Source organism: Pleuronectes platessa, chromosome 1 (assembly GCF_947347685.1).
Source record: "Pleuronectes platessa chromosome 1, fPlePla1.1, whole genome shotgun sequence".
NCBI classification, from domain to species: Eukaryota; Metazoa; Chordata; class Actinopteri; order Pleuronectiformes; family Pleuronectidae; genus Pleuronectes; species Pleuronectes platessa.
The window spans coordinates 12,444,760-12,467,122 of record NC_070626.1 but is presented as its reverse complement, the minus strand read 5'-3'; the positions used below and the strand labels follow the sequence as shown (position 1 = coordinate 12,467,122).

The 22,363-nt window shown below is 41.6% G+C and overlaps 1 protein-coding gene across 2 annotated transcripts in view; it reads right to left on the bottom strand.

Annotated features, from left to right (window-relative positions):
- Nucleotides 1-22,363, bottom strand: part of igdcc4 (immunoglobulin superfamily, DCC subclass, member 4) — a 58,649-nt gene that overhangs the window by 8,198 nt on the left and 28,088 nt on the right. The window contains exons 1-16 of one of the 2 annotated variants that reach the window (XM_053421907.1): nt 18,849-18,932; nt 16,519-16,653; nt 15,541-15,693; nt 12,052-12,462; nt 11,811-11,975; nt 10,990-11,127; nt 10,265-10,447; nt 8,992-9,207; nt 8,082-8,183; nt 7,784-7,970; nt 6,494-6,621; nt 3,043-3,213; nt 2,803-2,937; nt 1,289-1,391; nt 911-1,142; nt 650-778 (exon numbers count right to left, since the gene is read on the bottom strand). In XM_053421907.1, coding sequence (XP_053277882.1) covers nt 650-778; nt 911-1,142; nt 1,289-1,391; nt 2,803-2,937; nt 3,043-3,213; nt 6,494-6,621; nt 7,784-7,970; nt 8,082-8,183; nt 8,992-9,207; nt 10,265-10,447; nt 10,990-11,127; nt 11,811-11,975; nt 12,052-12,462; nt 15,541-15,693; nt 16,519-16,653; nt 18,849-18,858 — 2,598 coding nt within the window. In that variant the 5' untranslated portion in view covers nt 18,859-18,932. Of the gene's footprint in view, nt 1-649; nt 779-910; nt 1,143-1,288; nt 1,392-2,802; nt 2,938-3,042; nt 3,214-6,493; nt 6,622-7,783; nt 7,971-8,081; nt 8,184-8,991; nt 9,208-10,264; nt 10,448-10,989; nt 11,128-11,810; nt 11,976-12,051; nt 12,463-15,540; nt 15,694-16,518; nt 16,654-18,848; nt 18,933-22,363 lie in introns of those variants that run through there. The other variant, XM_053421877.1, reaches the window with a different exon arrangement.

The window sequence follows — 22,363 nt, the reverse complement described above, 5'->3', positions numbered from 1 at the left end:
ATAAAAACAAATAAATAAAAAATATAAGGACAAGAAGATATTTGGGATATTTTCAATTAAATTAGATCTAATTTTCAGCACCAAATCATAGCATATAAATGTCGAGACCTTAAAAATAAATTCTTGATTATGATGTAAACACCCCTTTCCTGTTTTCCCACAAATCAGCAACTTTTCATGAAGTTACCTGCAATATTTGTGTATGCCAACACAAACAATGCTTTTGTCGTGTAATATCAAACGTGAAAAGATAATGCGATAATGAACAACATCAGCACTCAAACAGTCTTACATTGTTCGGATCTTACACATTTCCTATTATACATATTGTGCAAGGACAAACAACCTCAGCACTGCAAAACAAGAGAAATGCTTCTTAAAAAGTCCTGCTTGTAAAATAACTTCCAAGAATGTCAATGCTAAACATGCCATCATTATCATTGTCAAAGATGTGCTTTCTATAACAACGAGCTTGACTGGCATAGCGATAGTAAATATAGTGAATTTCTGTGGGGTGGGAGATTGACTAGCAAGCATCAATTCAAAATGTAATTTGGCTCCGTGCAGCTAAAGCTAAAGCTGCTTTTTCATACAGACTGGTACCTAAACTCATTTCAGTACAAAGTCATGGTGAGGTTCATTCTTTTACCGTGCCGTTATCAGTAATCAGCATCTTGACAGCTCCATTAATGAGTGCTGGACAGTCCTCTGCTATGGTGTCTCTGTATCTAGTGATCCTGTTGGCCCAGTTATGACTCACAGAGCCGTTCCAAGCCGCCTGCAAGACGAACAACACAGTAGATGTATCATAATTAAAACTATTATCCCTCTCTCAACAATTAATAAAATAATAATAAAAGAGCATTCAAGGCCCATCTGGAAAAGAGTTTCCCCCCTTGCTGGTTTTGACCTTGGGCTCAGGTGCAGGGGCATCCTCCCCTTCCACTGGATTAGCACTTGCCATCAGGCTCTGCTCCTCTGGGGCCTCTGCGAGCGGCTGACCAGACTCTTGGCTGCCTGGGGGCATCAGTGTTTCCAGCTCGTGGCTATCGCTGCACACTGGCAAGTTGGAGGGTATTGGGAAACCTCCTCTCCTGTACTGAGGGGACACAGCTGTGGAGTCCAGCCCCCCAGATATCTCCCTATGTAGAGCAGAGATCGAAGCATGCATTTCATTAGAGTCGCTTCCTGTGTGATATGCGTGGCTTGTGTAAGTGATACAAGTGGGATGGATCTGGAAAGTAGATGAGCGTGTAGGTACTAAACAGGCCATGTGGTGTTAACCTACCTGGATTTGCCGTTACGAAAGCTGAAGCACATGCAGAGGAGGATGCATATCAGTCCCAGACACACGCCTACGATGATGCCTGTCACCGCGTGGATGTCCAGCTCTGTTACAATATGAAAGAACAGACTTTACACAGAGCAGAAACATGGCCAATCTCAGAACTACATTGATTTTCATATTTGATCGAGTGCCAATAACTTGAAACTTAGAAAATGTGAATTATTATGACACATGGGGGTTAAAATGTTACTTGGCTCGGGCATGAGGTAAAAAGACTGTGGGAATGTATTGATTTCTTCATTTAGGACAAAGTTACTTGAGCAAAGTGATATTAGGAAATGTTCGACTAGGGAGAGCAAAGCTTCATTGGTATTCATTTATGCTGGTATCTTTGGCTGCCTGGACATGGAGAGGAAACAGATGGCTGCAGCTCTCACCACCCACCAGCCACCTCAGTCCCACTCACACTGCATACTGGCAAACTGTTAATGCCCATGTGCACTAAAAATAAATCTGTGACTGATTTTTTATTTAAGGGTTTAAAATAGTATTTTAAATGGTAAGTTTTACGTTCATATATTTCGGTGGGGGAAAAGTCAGCTGTCAGTTATCCATTTGTCCATATGTGTGTGTGTGTGTGTGTGTGTGTGTGTGTGTGCGTGTGCGCACGTGTGTAAATACTATGTATGGATATGTAGGTTGACGGATAATCGTCTCATGAGGGAATAAATGGCTCAGAATTTATGTCGCCCTTTGATAAAAAAAAAGAAGGTCTCTTAATTATAACAGGTAAAAGCTATACTGCTGACTGATGGAATTATAATGAGAAAAACGAGGTTGCATGCTTAAACACAAAATTACACGAGAGTCAAGAAAGTGCTTTTCACAGCAATTCTGCGAGGCACAGAGCAGTAATTCAAAGAGGTCCCCTGAGGGTCAGTGATGACGCCGCCCCTTTGATATCCACATGATTCTTGGGCGTACACGAGGTATGTGTGTCCTTGTTTTACTATCTTGGTGAGGACCATATTTAGTATTATTATTATTAGAGCGGATTCTTTTGCAATGAAGATATATCAATTTGAGTGTGTATTTTTGTATGTGTGTGTGTAAATCTTTTGTACGTGTGTTTTTGTGTCTGTGTGTATTTATGTGTAAGAGTGTACGGGCGTTTCTATGTTTTTACATGTGTGTAGGTGTGTCTGTTTTTCTGTGTGTGTGTGTGTAGGTTGCGTGCATGTGTATGTATGGGTGTGTGAGTTGGTGCCTGCGTGTATGTGCGTGTGTTTTGCTTATGACAATGTGAGAAAGTCTAATTAAAATGAAGAGAGCACAACATTTTTTTTTTTGTTTGTACTGACATTATAATAAACCCTTAATTAACTATCAATAAATAATTTCTTAATGCACACATAAAACATTAAGCTTTCCAACAATGTAAAATATCCTCTCGTACTGCGTTCCTAAACATAATATAGTAAGTATTTTCCACGTATGTACTTCATGATATGTACCATATTTTTGAAGGGCAGTGTGAACATCCTTTACAGGCGAATAAGGCCCTGACCCCACCACAGTGGAGGCTCCCAGCTTAAAAAAGTAGTGGGTGCCACTGGACAAACCCTGGACCTCCATGCTGGTAATGCTCCCTGAGAAAGACAGTGACACAGAATTTTTTTGTCAAAATCCACCATCAATCATACCGACCGTACTGTGTCCAACACACAAGTCATGTCACGCCTGCCGACACCCACCGTCCTGAGAGAGATTGTTCCACAAGTGCTCAGGCTGGCTGAGGTTGCCACTGTACAAGATCACGTAGTTGATGATGACACCGTTAGGCTCCAGTGGAGGGCGCCAGCTCACCAGTACAGAGGAGGAGTCCAGAGCACTCAGCTGCAGCTCCTCCGGAGCTGTGGAGGGCCCTGGAGGAGAGAGGAGGGCCGGGTCAGTAATTAGAACCCAGAGATGAGGCCTCGCAGCTGGGGAATGTGTATTGCCTTTGTGAAGGATTTGACATGTTGTGCGACAACCATCTGCGTCCTCATGTTCCCGCCACCTGGGTACAGGAGAGAGGGGACGAGCAGGGCAATGGGGGAATGGTCTGGGGCTCAGGTGATAATACGTGGTAGCAGAGAGCATGACAGGGTGACGGGTGGTAATAATGTCATTTAAAGCTTTCCACTCTACACTCACCAGCCTGACTTGGCTGACAAACAGAGCTGCCGGCCAACATGAGAGCACTACTACACCTGGGTGTCTATTACAGCCAGTTAGGAGTGCTCCATGCCAACCACTAATACTCTTGTTCCCTGGCCACTGGCCAGCCTACACTCTGATCAGCATGAGTGAGCATTCATTAATAGCATATAGAGACGCTCCAGTACACTCACACACTTATATTACAGTATTTGGAGTCAGAAATTTAGCACCTTGCTAGCTAGTGAACATGATTTTAAAATGCATATGTAAATCTGGTATAATGAGCCTTGAAAAATATGGGTCTTTAATCTTTTATTGTAACATTTTTTCTGAATTCTAATTTGTGAATGTTCAGAAAAGTTTTCCAGCTATAGAAATGCTTTGTTAAAAAGAAAAACTAAAAGAAAAGGCAACTTTTCAAAACTCAAGCACCACTTGTTCGCTTAAGCCTCTGGCCTCAGTTAATGCTCTGCCCTGCTTCTTATTTCGAACCTGTTTTGTGCTAATTACTTTTTTTCTTTTCTCTTCTGTTCTGTCCTCACAGACATTTGTAAAGCGCCCTTGGGTCTCTTGAAAGGCCCATTAATGCAAGCTATTATTTTTATTCTTATTATTACTATAAAATGTCTTTATCCATTAGTTATCCATACTTTAATCCATACGGACTCTTCTATTGTTCGTTAATCGTACAACATGCAGCACATTTTTATATTTTACACACTCCTTTCAGTGTCTAGCAGGTTTTATATCCTAACTACTGCAACTCAAGCACAAACATTGTCTTTATCCTCCCCTTAAATCATAAAAAAAATTATTGAATAAGAAATATTTTTGTGCAAACTAACTGCAACAACCTGGTGGATTTGTACGTATTTACAGGCAAGTTTTCTCTGGTCCAACACATCAACTTTAAAGTAAAATCCAGCAGCCAGTGTAGTGTGTATGTCTCTATTTATGCCTGAGCTGACTAACCAGTCAACTAAGGACACTGACCATCCAATTAGACAGAGTTGAAATGTCATATCAGGGCAGAAGAAGCCTCAACCTGTCTTTAATTGGACCAGGGGGGAAACAGAGGAGAGCGGCTCAGCCCCGGAGCTACAGGAAGTATGTTAATGTTAACTCCCCCATACTTCAAGCAATTGGGTCCTGAAAGTACAGTCAAGTCAATTCATGGCAGCTAGCTGCGTCCTGCCAGGAGCCAGTGTGAGGATCGGCACACGGCCAAGCAGAAGCATCTAGCTTCAGAATGTGATGTCTCTCACTCTTACCTGCTGTAGACTACAATTATAAAGTCAACACCGGTCAAAAACGCTATTTAACCATCTAATTATTTCCATGGCAAAAATTAGAAGGAGCAAGAAATACTATAACATTTGATTTGTTCTGCTTTTTTCCTTTGACCTTAATTCTAAAAGAATAGCCTGCATCCTCATTCGCCATTTCCAGGAATGTGTTTGAACACATTGAAACTCACATTTTAATATTTCAAGTTCCTGCGTGTTTTGGCAGATTGAAGTTTCCTTCAATTAGCTTAAGTGACTTATTCAAGGACACCCTACAAAGGATGTAATGGAAACAAGTAGGGATGCACCGATATGGAAATTCTTGGCCGATACCGATACCGATATTTAAAATAACAATCTGGCCGATAGCCGATACCGATATTTGTTTATTTTCTTTTTGTTATTATTCGTTCACCTTTTTGTGCCAGAAAAATAATTAAATCATTATTTAAAAAGCACTATTTAAAAAAATGTCAGCCCTTCATCACTCTTATCTTTTAATGAGCACAAATTGAATCAGATTTATGAAACAATCTTTGATTTAACTAAACTTTATTTAACAGAGACATATTATGCCCATTTTACCGCAAGTTGAAATGGTTCCTCGGGATCTTAATGTAATGTCTGGATAATTTAAAACAGTACCTTTTTACCCTGTCTAAAAAGGCCCTGTTAAAGTATCATTATAGAGAACGCTCTTCTCATTGATTTACGGTAGCAGTATTGCCCGTTTGATAGATGTGTTACGGCTTCTGTGTGTATGACGTATGTTTACAATTCCCTTGTTACCTGTCCGTGAGACGGATGAATAGAGCCGATGCACATGAGAATAAAGTACTTAAACAGACGCTACGCTCATACTTTTTACACCAAGTTACACTGCGTGAGTCAAGATAACTTAACAAGCCCTCCTCAGTTTTACCTGTTTTGAGTGTCGGGCAGAAATCACATCGCGTCAACACCCACCGTGGCCCCTCGCGATGCTTGTTTTAATTAAACAGTCGGATTCCCCTGGTTCGCACCAGTTCTCAGTCAGCTGCTAGGCGCCAGCCGAGGCGCACCGCAGGGTGCCCCCCCCCCCCCGCCCGAACAGAGGGTTCCCCCAGCGGCCGCCGTAGCTGAGGTGATCCGCGAGAAGGGCCCGACACGCGTCCAGAGTGGCCGCCGCTGACCGCGTACCCGGTCCCCTCCAACAGCCCGCCTTCCGCGCCGGCGATGGACACCGCCCCGTGGTGCAAGAGAAAGAAAGCCCCCGCACCAGTGACGCCGTGAGGTGCCACCGGATGAGGACCTCCCGGTGCCGCACACTGAGCCTCCGGTGGCGCGGAGAGGAGGGCGACGGAGCGACTGCTCCCCCAGCCGCGGCACGTGCCCAGCGGTTTTACAACAAATATGAACATCGGTCAATGATATCGGTGAAAGTCAAGTTTATTACCGATAAGCCGATATCAGTAAACGAGGCGAATATCGGCCGCTACCGATGTTCGGCCGATAAATCGGTGCATCCCTAGAAACACGTGTTTCAATTCAACCCAAATTCCCATGATTACATTTTTTCTTTTTGAATTTACACTGAATTAATTCTCCAACCATGTAATTTCCAGAAAGCTCTCATATACTGTAGGTAGAATGCTGATTAGTGAGCATGAGTTCAAACCTGGAGGGGAACCAGGAGGCTTTTTAAAGGTTGGGTCAATGAAGAGTAGCAAAGACTCACGGTCCGACAAGGTGGACTCTTCAACCGTGCCGCTGAAGGGTCCCACCACGTCCACTGCATTAGACTGCACCGCCAGCTCATAACGGGTGAAGGGCTTCAGGGCCCCGAGCAACATCTCCTGAGCAGAACTGGATCACATGAAGAGGAGAGACGCATGTTAAACTTTGTAATCATTCTATAGTTCATATTTCCTTTTATATTGTTACCTCTTATCACACTGCAAGACCCTAAGACTTACAACAATTATTGAATAAATCTGACCCAACAAGTACAGAGAAGAGGATGAGGATCTAAAGTTTATCCCTTGATGTAAAGTAATAAACCCTGTATAAGTGTACAAGGACACATCAACACAAAGACAAAATGATGTGCTTGTAGTTGTTGCCTCGTAGACGCTTCACATTAAACACAATGGCGGTACTCAGCACTATAGGGATATAGTGTAGAATTCACATGGGAAATTAATGCATTAGTTTGTTCAGAGTTGAACATATAAGGTGCTCTTAAAGATGAAAAACAGCAAACGTCTGGCCCTGTGAAGCAGAAAAAGAAAAACGCTGACATTAACTGGAGCAATTTAATGAAACCAACAGATTAGTGTGAGAAAATGAACGCTGAACTACACTAAGGCCCTAAATCATAGACTGTATATAAAGATGGGGGACATGACAGCTCCCAAAAAGTGAAGCCAAATCATTTTGATCACCCCCTGGTGGCTGTCAGCAGTGTAGGTCAGAGACAAGGCCTTGGACATGGACTTAACCAAAGAGTCAAAGTATACAATCCAATTTTTTAAGTAACTCTTATCCCACTGATGTTTGCCCAAGGGGTAATTTTCTGTTAAGTTTGGTTTTAATTTATTATGTGATAGAAACAGGGTGCGATGTCATGATTGACAGCTGAGTCTGACTCACAATTGGTCGAGTGCCTGCATCACCAAGACCTCAATCCTGAGGCTCCGCACCAGGATCACTACTGCACAGAGTCTGGCTCCAAATTATGTCAAAAGCACAAGATGGCTGCACCTGTATTATGGATATGTTGTCTTCATTTCTGAACAATGGGAGGATGTATTGTCCCACTTTATATTCAGTCTATGCAAGAATTACACAAGCTGTGAAACATTTCGATTTGGTGACCGTTTTTAGAAGGTAAAATCATAATTTGTAAGTTGTCTATTTCCCCAATGTTTGGGTTTGTATTATTAATGAAGATACGTTTGCTCAGAAACACTGTGGTGCTGAGCCTGGCAATGTTGTCCTTATTCCATGGAGGGTTGTGAGCTCTGACCTGGTGTGATAGGAGACCAGGGAGGCGTTGGTGGTTCCCGCTGGGCTGCACCTCACTGTGTAGTTGATAATTCGTACATTGCTGAAACGAGGTTTCTCCCAGCGCATCCAGATGGAGGTGGAGCTGTTGGCTTTGGCCTGGATGCTGCTTGGGGGCATTGGAGGGGGGCGCATAGGTGGCGACGATGCTTTGACACACACACAGAATATTATTTGTTATTATTTATTACCAAGTTATTGTGGAAGACATTCATTCATCCTTTTATGTGTACATTCCCACATGCATGGAGATATCTCACTTCTGTCATGGGCCTTGTCTGTTCTTCCCTTCCACATCGCAGCTGCTCCATCGATGTGCTTGTTGAATGCCCAGAGCCTCACCTCATACTGCCGGTCAGGGGCTGTCTCACAGACAAACACACACACACACACACAAACACACACACACACACACACACACACACACACATTGAGAGAAGAAAACAGAGTGAGAGGAAGAGAGGGTGGATGCTACATACAGAACATTTCAACATGTAAAACCCAGGCAGCCTCTTGCAAAGACTTTTACATGGTGACACAAGAACCTCATTAATCTAAAAACTGAATCAGAGCAATCTGAATACAGTCAATGCAGTTGAGGTCCGTTTAGATTTTAAAACTCCGCAACCTGGTTTGGAATTCCAGTCGGCTCATTCATCCTTTCATTCATTCACTGATTGTGGACACATATTCTAACTCTGCTCTCACTCCTACCTGTCTTCTCTTTCCTCCAGTCACCTGACCTGCTCCTCATCCCCACTCACCTACTCCCCATTGCTGAGTCCCTCATTAGCTCCCCACTACATATACCTGTCCATGTCCACTTGCTCCCTGCCAGTCTTTGGACCTTGGCCTATGGACTTTTTTTTACTACTTGTATATTTGAATCTTTTTTACTTGTACATCTTCCTCCTGACACATCATCTTGGGTCCATTTTCTGACAATCGTGACAATGCAAGACAGTTTTTGCCTAAGATGCTAAATAATTAATGATAATCTTTCATGAGAGAAGCCCTATTTTGTCCAAAGACTCAAGGAAATATAAGAACATGAATAGTGTATGTGTTGTTATTGCATTTATCTGGAATTTTTCTACATCTTGAAATTGTTTTATTAGAATATACTAAGGAACACATTACATTCAGATGGCTGTTAAGGTAACAACTCACCCAGTCCAGTGAGCAGATGATACCTGGCCTTCTTTCGGAGCCTGATGGTGTGGGTTTGTGTCGTCCTCTTCTCACCAGTGGCTGACTCCTCAGTCTCGACCTCTCGGCAGGACAGCTTGTAGCCAGACACCAGGGTGTGATTGGGTGAGGGATGCCATGTCACATTGAGCGTGTTCACTCTGGCTCTGATTTTCAGCTCAGTGGGGGCAAAGATCACTTAAAACAAAGGATTTGAAAAGAGATAGACACAAATAAAAAAAAGTTTAAGTTCAACTTTCACTTACTGTCTAAATATATACTGTACTGCCAGCTGATTAATTGAAATGCAAGTTATATCATAGAGTACTGTATACCTACATTTTATAGTAATAGCAGTAGCATATTGTAGCATCTGAACTTTCATCACACATACACACACACACATATGCACTCGACCATCCTTCATTTCTTTATGTTAAACTGTATCATCAATTTTAATTCATTTGAGAGTAGCCATCGAAGTAAAAATGTATAAATAGATTATACATGAGAATTTACCGAATATTTAGATTAGGGACAAGTTTTTGGGTCGGAAACCTTTTGGTTTAAGATTTTAGTTTGAGGAGGCTTTAGTTTCCTGCGGGTAAACAGTTAGTGTGGAGAGCCAAAGAGGTGGAACTTTGACTGATACGCATCAGCTACGTTTATTTTTATTAATCTGCATTCATATAAAGTCCGCTGTTAATACAGATTAGAAAGAATGTTGATTTGACCTAAAAGACACCAAAAAGTCAGAGGAATTGTGTTCTTTGTGTTGAAAGGTGAAAAACTTGTTTAATAAAAGAATGAAATGACAATGTAAAGGCGAATGAAAGGCAGAGTCCTGGCCCTGATATCCACTATCAATACTACAAGCTCCAAATGTTTGGCTGTTGCCCCAAAAGACAAATTTTTAGTTAGATGATAACTGAAACTGCAATGGAGGTAACCAAAGTACTTGGGGCTAAAGGTACTAATGTTTACAAACTAATACCGTCGAATACAATTTCTGTAGAGGATTTATAGTTACCATAAAATAAATTCAAAAACATTCAAAAACTATTCTTTAAAATGTCATAATTTGACCAAGATATATAGATAGACACTTTAGTGTTAAATAAAGGTATTTTCATGTCCATTACTCTAAACTACATTGGATCATACACAGGACATAAATATTATGGGTCTGACCTGACAAAAAAGAACCATAACAAAGGAAAAAACTAAAATTTCAGATCGTGGTTGAGCTTCTTACCCATGCTGTGGTCACTGTGGTTGTAATGAGCTAATGTTTGGTGTTGGGCCCACTCTGATGGGACCCCGAAGCCGACACCTGTTCCAGCTGCAATCCTCAGCTGGTACGCCTGGTTGGGCTGCAGCTCTCTCAGCGTAAACTGAGTCTCATTACCCCCCACCTCCACTGAGAATACTGTTTCCACTGTGGGAACACACAACAAACACATTCATATATTCTTTAAGTACACTATCTTAGATTTTTTTCTAATGTGATGATTCAACAGATAATATGTATCACACAGGGGAAAAACTGTGCTCTGTACTGAGGGGTGTTTGCAATAACTCCAATAAATTGCTGTCTCTCAAGGACAAGCTGTTATGACGAAGCTCATCTCACAGTGAGCTGGATCTCTCCATGCATTACAGAGAGATGGGTCTTCAGAATAGATGCTTCTGTTCTGCAAGCGCACAAAGAGTATTTAACCCTGTCATACACATCTGCAAAACTATCTGTACTCCTAAACCAGTGTAAACCATGTTCAAAAACAGAATATTATATTAATTTTAAAGAATAATTTGAGTAGTGTAATGGAGACTGTCAATACATTTTTACACTTTTATACCAATCACTTGTGTCAAGAGACAAATTGATCTGAAAGTGCTCAGTGTGTGTCACAGAGATGTTTTTTTCCCTGGCAGCTGAAATCAGCCTGTTGTCAGCTGTGTGAAGCAGGGATGACTAACCATGATCCAGAGAGCTGTACTCGATGCGGTAGCGGGTGACGGCTCCTCGACTGTACTGTGAGGACAGTGGGTGCCACATCAGCCTGATGTCTGTAGGGGAGGTGCTGGCTATGGAGAGCTGGGGGGGTGCACTCGGCACTGCAGGAGGGAATGAAAACAGAGACGCTGATCTGTCTGTGGATGCACATTCAAGCCAAATCATACAGATCTGTGCCGTTGCTGGACAGTTGTAAAACACACTGTATCTGTCATTAATCTATCATAGACTGTAAATAAATGTGGACAACATGATAGCTCCAAAAAAAGTCATAGTAAACATTAATTTAAGTTTGTTGTTTATTTGTTATTTGAAGGTATTACAGCAGGATGAAATGTGGAGATTGACAACTGATTCGTGTTTGGTCAAGTTTATCGGTGGGACCTCGCTAAAACAGCTCCGTCCCCTGATCACTACTCCACAAGCACAAGATGGCAGTGTTCATATGCACAAAATCCTCCATGTCCGGATAGTTGGAGGAAGAGTAGGGAATGGGAGAGGTGTCGTCCATCTTCATATACAGTCTGTATTACCTCAGTGTTTTCCTTTTAAAAAATACGGTGAACGTAAATACTCTTGTGTTATGTCTCCACTTAACAACTACTAGCTTTTAAATTGCGACAAAAAACCCTGAATGGGTGACAGTGGTGATTCATGAGTACTTAAATTCACTTACAAGGTCATGAAGCTAACAATGTGTGCTTTGTGAGGCAGGGAAGTATCCAAGCCTGGCCTGATTTTACCTGTGTGGCCTGATTTTACCTGTGTTAGTTTGATAACTCACCATCCTCCAGCATCTCTACAGTTATAGGCAGGGATCGTGAACTGGCCCCCATGGGAGAGTAGGCAACCACAAAGAATCTGTAGGCAGTATGCGGGAGGAGCTCTTTGACGTGATACTCTTGGGTGTCATTGTTCATCGCAAACTGGTACTCCACATTATCTGAGCCTGCAATGAATAAAAAAGTATTCAAATCAAATACTTGCTTAGAAACTGAAATGCCTGCAATGCGCTAGAGGCATACCTGCGGCACGTTGGCAGTGCACAGAGTAGCCTATGATTTGGTCCGAGTTGTACTCCGGTTTCTCCCAGGTGAGCAGGGCAGATGTGCTGGAGTAGGGTGTGGCAGACAGGTGACGTGGAGGGCTAGGCAGACCTTCCCTCACGATGACAGTGAGCTTGGCAGTGGCACAGGCCGTGCCCAGCCCGTTGTCTGCTATGCACTGGTAGTAGCCTGAATCATCCGGTGCCAGCTGGTTGATGAGCAGGACTCCAGGGCTTTGGGTCTTCACTTGTCTGAATGGCTTGATGGGTTTGCCATTCTTCAGCCAGTGCAACACAGGGGGAGGCTCCCCTGAGCTGTTGCACACAAACCGGGCTGTGTTCCCCCGGGACAGGGACGCTGTCTCTGGGGGTTGGAGAATCACTGGAGGGGCTAATGGAAAAAAAATAGTTTTTAAATTTTTAAAATATAATAATTAAAGGTCCTATATTGCAGAAGATGAAAATACACAAAGCTCTTTTTCATAAACTGTGTCTTAACCCTAAAAAGTCGACGATGTCATACACAGCAAAGAAAAAAGTTTATATATACTTTAATTTTTTTGCTCCAATAAGGGCTTCATGACGATCGTAGCCCTTTCAGAACATATATCCAGCCTTGAACTGTACTGTCTTTTTGGAGAAATATCCAATACTGGATATTTTCTGTGACTATTTATCCATTTCTCTGTGTTAAAGCAGTTATTTTTGTTGTTGTTGTTGTTGTTAGCATGGTTGTTTGCTGACAACCGGCAATCCCACAATGTCTTGGGTTAAGTCTGTCAACCAATCAAAGGCTTTATTCCTGATTTGTCGAACAATTAGAGGCTGTGTTTCTAACTGGGCCTTTGTGTGGTAGCTCTGTATTCAAACACATGGTACAATGGAATAACATGAGATTGAACCCATCCTGGTATATATAGATTAGTTGTCGTAGAGGTGGTGTGGATTTGATGTCTGTGATGTGGACCCTTGTCTCGTTGCAAACAGTCTTTACTCCTGAATACCCAGACTTGTAAAAAAATGTCAAAAGCCGAAAAACTTGTTCATTATTGTTCTCTGTGTTATTTGAGTAAATGTTTGTGAGATACAATTTGTGTTTTTTTCCTCTGTTTTTATGGTCATATAACTATTAAAATATTCTGACAGCCCTGTCCTATGCACTACAGGGTTGAGGTTATACAAGCTATATTACACAAGGAGACCAGGCGAAACAAAAGGGATTTTGAAACTAAACAGCAGTAGGTTAAAGTAACTCTAAAGCATTATAAACCTTAAAATTCCCGCTTTCAAATTATTTTGATGGAACACAAAATTATAATAGCCACAGCACTCCCTTGAGGCCTGGAACTGCTACCACCTGCTTATAGGTGTCACACACCAACAACCAGAACCAGAGCTAGCAGCTAGCTATAGGAGACAACAAGCTCGCCATTTTCAGTGAGGAAATCATGGCAGAGCCACCGTAGAAACTGAAGTGGACATTGTCAGAGGAAACGAAGAAGAGGAAAAGAGAAAGTAACCGAGTAAAAAAACGAGTTAATATCTGATCATATTTATCTTGGTGAGAACTAAAAAAGGGGCCAAAGGATCCAAAGGAAGCAGGAGAGATGGCGACCTGGCAATGCTGTTACTGGACACGTCAGGTCATAACGTTTGCTTGTTTGCTATGTCTTGTGCTGTTCTGCTTGCTTGACGTTGGAATGTGAAGTTGTCCACTCGCAGGTTTATAATCAGATCCAGGTAAATTCATTCCGACGGAGGCTTAGCCAGTTAGCCAAACAAGCCCATTATGTTTGTGTACAATCTCAACCTTGTCAGTCAACATGTTGCACTATGGTGCAGACAGCTCTGTGCATGCAGTACGCAACTCGTATTTACAACAGTGAATTACGCATCCAACATGTAGGGGGATCCCAAGTATGGCCAAGAGCAAATCTATAATTTCATGATGTCACAACTATACTCCGCCTCCAGCCATGTGCCCAGCGAGGCCCACCTGGACTCACCATTTGCAATTAATCATTGCCCAGCCTTCCCAAGGACAGTAGACTTAGAGACCAATGACCAAAGTAAATGGAAGGGACGGCATTTATATGGAACCTTTCTATTCTTAACGACCACTTTAAGTGCTTTACAGGTCACATTCAGCCACTCACACACACATTCATAACGCACTTTCCTATCACATAGACACTGACTTTGAGATTCAGTTTCTTGCCCAAGGTCACTTTGACATGCACACACCATGTTCTTGTTGACATGCAGACTGGAGGAATCAGGGGGATCAGACCACAGACCTTTCTGGTTAGTGGGTGACCCATGCAAACCTCCCGGGCCACAGCATTTTTATGTTCATCCGCCTTTTCAAATACCACTGAGGTTTACCAAGCTACATTAGTAGGCGATAAACTGTCAACTGTGATTGGCCTGGCTGTGTCTTGATTCGAAAATGTGCAACCAATCAGGAGAAAGGCTCAGTAGAGTTCAAGAGAGAAGTGTGAGGTTAAATTATAATGAGATGGTATTAGTTCTAAAACTACAAATATCTTATGGAGAAGTGTAAAATAAAATGTGGCCTTTACAGTCAGATTTCTTATTGCACTTAAATTAATGTTAGAGTTTGTGGGAGAGATTTTAAAAGAAGTTGTCCAAACTGATGTAGTACAGGAAAAGCCTTGATTTTGTCTTTATATTAATCTCAGAGTACCAATTTTAACTAAAGCATTATACTATCACATTGACATGAAAAAAGAAGCAACTCCCAGGACCTGATCAGTATTTAGCACATCACAGAGGTTTATCACAGAATCTGGTGAGATCAGAACACGAGAAAAAAAAAACACAAGGGAGATGGTGTCAAATGATCAGTCAAGCTCATTCTACAACGAAAGACAATATCGCACACACACACACACACACACACACACACACATACAGAGAGAGACACATGCACACAGTCATATCCCCAGGACTTCAAAGGACATTACACTGATTTATTTTAATCTCCTGGAGACTGACTCTAACCTTAACAATAGTTACTACTTTTCTAACCCTAATTCCAACCTATCCTAAACTAAACCTACCCTAACCTAACCTAACCTAACCTAACCTAACATAAACTAAACCTAACCTTCAAACATGTGTTAACCTTAAAATGTAATGATTTATGTTATGTGAACTAGCTTTTTGTCCCCACAATGTGACTGTGTGAACAAATTTAAGTCTCGACAACATGAGTAATTTCCCTGGACCACACAGACACACACAGACACACACAGACACACACAGACACATACACACACATACAAACACACATACACATACACACCCCCCCAAACTCTCAGATAGCAGACTCATAAATTATGCTGTATACCAACACTGATTTGGAGTCTGGTGTCCTCCTCCTTTTAACACGTGTCTAACATAACACGAAAAGATCTGTTCAGTAATCCTGTTACTTGACTCTTACCAGGCACATGCAGCTCAGCGGCAGCAATGACAAACTCTCTGGTCTTAGGCTTGTTGGCCCGGCAGACATAGATGCCGGCATGGTGACGTCTCGTGTCCCTGATCACCAGGTTTGTTGCAAGGACGACCACATCAGTGGAAATGGGCTTTCCATCTGATCAAAGGGCAGAGTGAAAAAAAAAAAGTTCCAGATCATTCAGTTAAAAAAAGGAGGGAAAAAACATTTGCCTTCCTCAGGCTTTCAGAGAAACACAGCAAAGAAGAGAAAAGCATGTCTTTTAGCAGCAGTGGAGTTTGGCTTGTAATTACTCAAGCTGACCAACAGGTGGCTCTGTGCTTTTTCAGTCTGGGTTCACTGAGCCATCTTCAGCTGTGGGTGAAATCACTCACTGTTCACCCTATATAGTAGATCACAATTTAGCTGATCCGCCATTTAGAAGTATTTGTTGTAGGGTTTTCTACAGACAATGATCACATCCTGCAAACTGAATTATCTCACCACAGCATGAAAATAGTGAACAACAGGATAACTATAGAACAACCAATTAGCACTTGGTGATTGGCAGTTTTTGACATCTGACATAATTAATCTTTCCTTTTCTAACGCAGACGAATAATAGTATGGAGAAGACATTCCAAAAGTTTCCCAAAAGTATTCACACAAGGACTCTACTAGTCCATGTGTGTATCTATGTGTGTTTGGTGAATCAGAGTTGTGGAGGAGGGGATGAGTCAACGTGACAAATTATTTTATTCAAAGCGCGGCTCAATGTACAATAGAACAATACGGGTTAAGAAGAGACAGCAATTATAGCCACAGGTAAGCAGCTCTGACTTATCACTGTGTGTATATTGTGTGTGAAAAGACAGATCAACACAAAGATAATGAAAACACAGCAGATGCAGTTAAAAAAACTAAAAACAAATATGATTAAACTGGGTAAGGATGAAGAATGAGTGAGAACATTTGAAGTGTTACCTTGTCTGCTCCAGGACACCAGAGGTTTCGGCTGGCCTTGTGCCATGCACTCCATCACTGCGGGGCGGCCAAGCACCACCGTGGCATTCTGAGGTGGTGCAACTATCACAACTCTGTTCAGGGCTTCAGTAGAACCTACGACAACAACATAAGTTAACACTTAAAGGTTCAGTGTGTAGAATTTAATGATTTAATGAAGTATTTAAATATAAAAGGCTAGTTCTAGCGTAAAGGAAATCACATTTCTGACAACTTAGATGAAACAGACTAGTGAAAACATGAGTAGGATACATTTATATTAAATTTCTACCACTGCCAAAAGATCCCTTTAAGCTACATTTTACACACAGGACCTTTAAGTGATACTGACCAGTATACTAGATATATCAGTGACTCATTGTGACAATAACACGTTGACTTCAATGTTCTCCAATAAAGTTAAGAAATTGGAAATTGCGTCTGGAAATCAGGCTGCTGATGCTGTTCCATCTCTCATCGATTACTACTGAAGTTTCTGAGACTCAACTCATTCAACACCAGCATACGTGTACTACAGTGAGGGCAACAGTGGAGGAAGTACTTAGGTTTTTTACTAAAATGCCACAGTGTCAATACCAAAGTGTAAATTACTCTGTCGCAAGTAAAAGATGTCTTTATTAAAGTAAAAGTAAAGGATTATATTAGTAATCAGAATATTGTTCATCAAGGTCCATGAATCATTTCCTTAAATATTGGTGGAAATGTTGAAAAACACCCAATAAAATCCTGGACGAATATTTAATGAATCTGCCCCTGACCCATACAAGGTCCTTCCACCAAGTTCTGTGGAAATCAGTTTAGTTGTGATCATGTTGCTTTCAAACAAACACAACAAAAGACAGGTATGAAAACATAATCTCAAATGGCAGGGGGATTAAATGTACACTATATATACCAATTTCCGAATATATAATACTCTAAATACACACACACACATAATATATATAATATCTATATAATTATATTATAGACATAATATATATATATCATGTCTATAATATTGCAGCTGGTGTACGTGGGATTAATTCTACTGATTTATACACTGCTAGATAGCTTTATGATATTTAATAATTTAGATAATTATTGGATTATATTTACAAGAACCACACAATTGTATTTCATTAAGTACTTGAAAAATGTACTTGGTTAAAATTCCAGTTTGGAACTCAGCAAAACATTGCTGACGAATGATTAGGTTAAAAAGAGAGAGATAAATAAAGGAGGAGGGTCAGCGTGATGATACTGCTCCACAGATACCCCTCACAGAGTTGTGGTGAGAGTTGTTAGAACTCATTGCCCACTTGGTGAACACATTTACAATCTATTTTTGTATGCACACAGGTTTAAGTTACGCAGCTCCACACCAGACTGAGGATCTGAACACACTCGTGCCCAGTGGGTGTTGGCATACACATCTTGTGATGGCTGACTGCCAACACAGAGTATTCAAGTTGTGTATTTGGTAAGATGGACAAACAAGGCGCTGATATTTCTGTGTGCCTTCATTTTAGCTGATACAAATCCTATGAAGAATTAAATGCTGATTACATTGCACTACATACTTCAGATTTTCCGACCAAAAAAAGATCTGTTCATGGAAAACTGTTTATTTGTTGCATTAGCCTTTGCAAGCCTTTCCTACACAGCTGAGCGGTAGTCAGTATTTATATACCATATCGTAAAAATCGGTGTACTGTATCGTATTTGCTTGTAATTCAAGCTGAAGATCAGACAGGATTTAGAGTGCTGACATCTGAGGATTCTTTAGTTACTGAGATTGACTTAATTTCTAACACAGCGAGTCACTTCATCATCAAAACTGTCTCCGTAGTTGTCTGATTGGTATCTTATCAAGGTTACATAAATTCTTATTAGATAGCTGATGTAGCTAGGACCTGAATGTAACAGGGAGCCTTGATTAGAAAGGATTCTCAAGTGAGAGGATTTGCCAGGAGGCAATGTAAGCATAATATGTAAACATACTGTACAAAACCATCAGCGACAGAATCGACTGATGTGAAATGGAGAGACAGAGAGAGGAGGTGATTTTCTATCTAATGAAAAAAACACCTGATAGTGCAGAGAGGGCTTTGGGAAATGAGAGCGAGAGAGAGCAACAGAGAGAATCCTTTTGTGCGAGAAAAGGTATAAAGCATTAATTCAGTTGACAGAATGGCCTCAAATTATGTAAATAAGGTGCATCACTGACTGCGGATGACAGGATCGTAGGGAACAGACATTTATTTCTCGAGTGTGTGTATCAAGGTACTGCTGGTGTGAGAGGTCCTTACTTCTGTGCATTTCTGCTCAGCCCAGGCAGTCTCAGCAGCACGTAATGCTAATGCTCGCCAGGAAGCAATATGTACATACTCGCTTGGCATTCTGTAAACACATTATAAATTAATCATGGAGATTAGATACAGCAGCCCTTGCTGATGCATATGGCTTTAAGTGTGTCTGTCTGCCTCTGCGAGGACTGCACTGCAGGGTGCGCCTTTGTGAGGGTCTTGTTTGCGGACGAAATGGGTGTGGTGCAGCGTGTGAATAAAAAATGAGAGGGTGAAGAAAATGGAGGACACTGGATAAAGTAAGGTTAATGCAGGTGACTGTCTCATATTTTCTCCAGCCGTGCGAGTTACAGTTTTTCTCAGTTGTTAACACACAACAAGCGAAAATTCGTTACAATTTGCACAACCTTCACTTCATGTATCAATCGCTCGACCCAATTTGGCACTACTTCACACTCCCTTATCTGCATTAGACTCTGACTTTCCTTGTTTACACTCTGATGTCAATTACACATCACCTTGTTGTCAAAACACTACACACAATGTTCAGTTGTTGCACACACTTCTCAAGTAAAATCTCCAAGCATCAACCTACAACACACAAATACTCAAATCTCTAAACATTCAGGTCTGTTGAGCAATTTCACAGCATTTACACAGCCGAACAGGAGACTGAAACTGTAGATATGGTTCGTGAGAACAACTCTATCACACTCAGACAAATAAAAACTAGGATCCTGGCTGACCATGCTACATTTACAAAACGTCATAGGAATGCCATGCTGATGAAACAAGTGTTCAGGGTCCCATTTGAATGGAACACAGCCATCAAGGAGTTATGGTGAGAGTTTGTGCTTGTAAGTACCAACATTCAGCACTGACACATGCATGTATTGTACCTGTAATCCAATATTGTTCCTTTTCTACAGTGTCTCGCTGTAGCCCACTGTGTTGACTCTCTGTGTCCATACTGTAACTTGCATTCTCATGCTGATCCAGGAGCATGACACAGCTCATGTGTTGTACCAGTACATCTTTATTGATGAGGTGGGATTCAACCTGGTGAAGAGGAGGTGACGGGGCAGAAACGTCATTGGCCAGCGGGCCATTGTTGAGGTCCCCGGCCAGCGTGGTGGGAACATCACAATGTGTGCTGCAATGAATCACAATGGGGTCTTGCACCGTCATGCCCACCTAGGGGCCTATAACGCTGCCTGTCTCCTCGTCTTCCTGGATGGCCTGCATGACCTGCTGGTACCACCTGACCAGACAGATGACCCACAGTGGATCGATCACGTTGTCATCTGGGACAATGTGAGCTTTCAAGTGTGTGAGTGGTTCCAGGACCACCCCATTTTTCCATTCTATACCCTCCATCCTTATTCTCCTTTCCTGAATCCCATTGAGGAATTATTTTCAGCTTGGAGGTGGAAGGTATATGAACGGAACCCACAGGACCGGGTCCCACTGCTCCAGGCCATGGAGGAGGCCTGTGGCGACGTGAGTGTTGAGGCCTGTCAGCATTGTGTGTGTGAGGTTTTTAGTTCTCTGTGTGCAGTTTTGAGAAAGCCGTTATTGTTTTGAAAAACGTGTGTTAACGATTGTGAAAAACTGTAATTTTTGTGAGGGGGGGGGGGTTGAGTAGGCCGGTTTACAGCTCTGTACTGTTCTCTGTGTGTACCGAAATAAACTTTTTTATGCTGCATATGTGTGTGCTGTTTTATGTTTGACTATGAAAAAAGTAGGCCTACACTGAGACATTTTACAAAAGGAGAAATGGCTCATTCATTCATATGGTGTGTTCCATTTTGATGAATGTGTTTTCAATTTTGCACTTCAGTGTGCTGTAAATGCTTGGTAGTGTGCAAGCAAATGCTTAGTTGTGTGTTCCCAATTAATGGTATGTGTGTGTCATTTGAAAATATGGCTGTTATTGTTTTGAAAAACGTGTGTTAACAATTGTGAAAAACTGTAAGTACATGAACTCCATGACACTGACGTCAAAGCTGTCAATGAGATACAAGGAAATCGGTGCAAGCGAGTGAAGCGATGGCATTAGATGTAACAAGTGAATCATGTAGTAGCCGTAGACCGTATGGTAATAGCTGACAATAGAGACTTAAGCCGTTTCCTCCAAGATCAGCATGACTACCATAGATAGATGGATAGATGATAGAGAGAGAGAGAGACAGAGACAGAGAGAGATAGATTGATGGATAGATGGATAGATAGATATTCTGAAGTCAACCTGATAACAACCTGATAACATTAGCACAAACAACCCTGTACCTCATCCAAACATCCAAATGTCTTATATTTATCTATAACTATTGTTCTAAACCTTTTTTTTCACCTGTACTACAAGTAGTATTAAATCATTTCAATTCATCCTCAAGATTGTTCCACACACTCAGCAATTAACTTTATAAATTGCTCCTCCATCCATCTAGTCTCTGTAGCATTGCACTTATCCTTTGAGGGTTGATAGGGAAACTGGAGCTAATATTAGATGGCGTTGCACAAAGAGGCATGGTTCAGCATGGTCAGGTCGCTAGCGTTGCACAGGCCATCCAGTCAGACCTTCGGTCGATTTAGAGTCTCCCTATACCTCATTCTGCATGTCTTTAGATATCAGGAGGAAACTCACACAGAAACAAGCAGAACATGCAAACCCTACAAAAAAAGATCCGGGCCGAACAAGGGGCCTTCTTGCTGACAGGTGTTAACCACCATGCTGAAATGGCTCATGTTAAAACAGTGGTGAAGCTGCTGTGGATAATAGAGAGGATACTTTCTCTTTTGCATTTTGGAGCAGCCATGTCATTACGCTGAGCTTCAAATTGAGGTGAATTTTAATCTTGCAATTATGAAGTTGATGACTTGAAAAGTGACTGCGTGAAAACAACTGTGTGAAAACCTTGAATGTAGCTCTCTAGCATTCTGACTCACCCCCTGTCTCTCTCCCCCCTTCCCATTTGTTTTTCTTTTTTGTCTTTCTTTTGAAGGACACAAAAGCTGTGATTCAAAAAGGACACAACAGGTTTCCACAGAGCTGCCAATTAACGTTGACCGATCTCTCGCGAGCCGGTGGCAGAGGCGCATTATGTGGCATGGCTCTACCGTGGGCAGCCTAATGGTGAAACCTCTGACCTCACAATGCTGATGAAAGATTCAATGTGTCATGTCGATCGGCCGCAGCAATATGCACCCTGACAGTGAGGACCGTAGTGCTTGAGTATTTCTATGCGGTTCTATTAGTGCGATATTTTGATCACATTAGAGTTACTCTGTTCTCCTGTGTGTGGTTATATTGTGAGAGAATGAAAAGGAAGGCTGGTCTGGATACTGTACAATCGTACATTCAGCTACAGCTGCTGCTGTGCATGTGAAGCATTGTGTATTTGTACAGCTGAATTGACTACAGTCCAGGAATAATCAGAGTAAACACATCCCTTCTAAACAAATTCTCAACTACAACAGATTAAAAAAAAATGTTGGTATTCTACTATAACGTATCT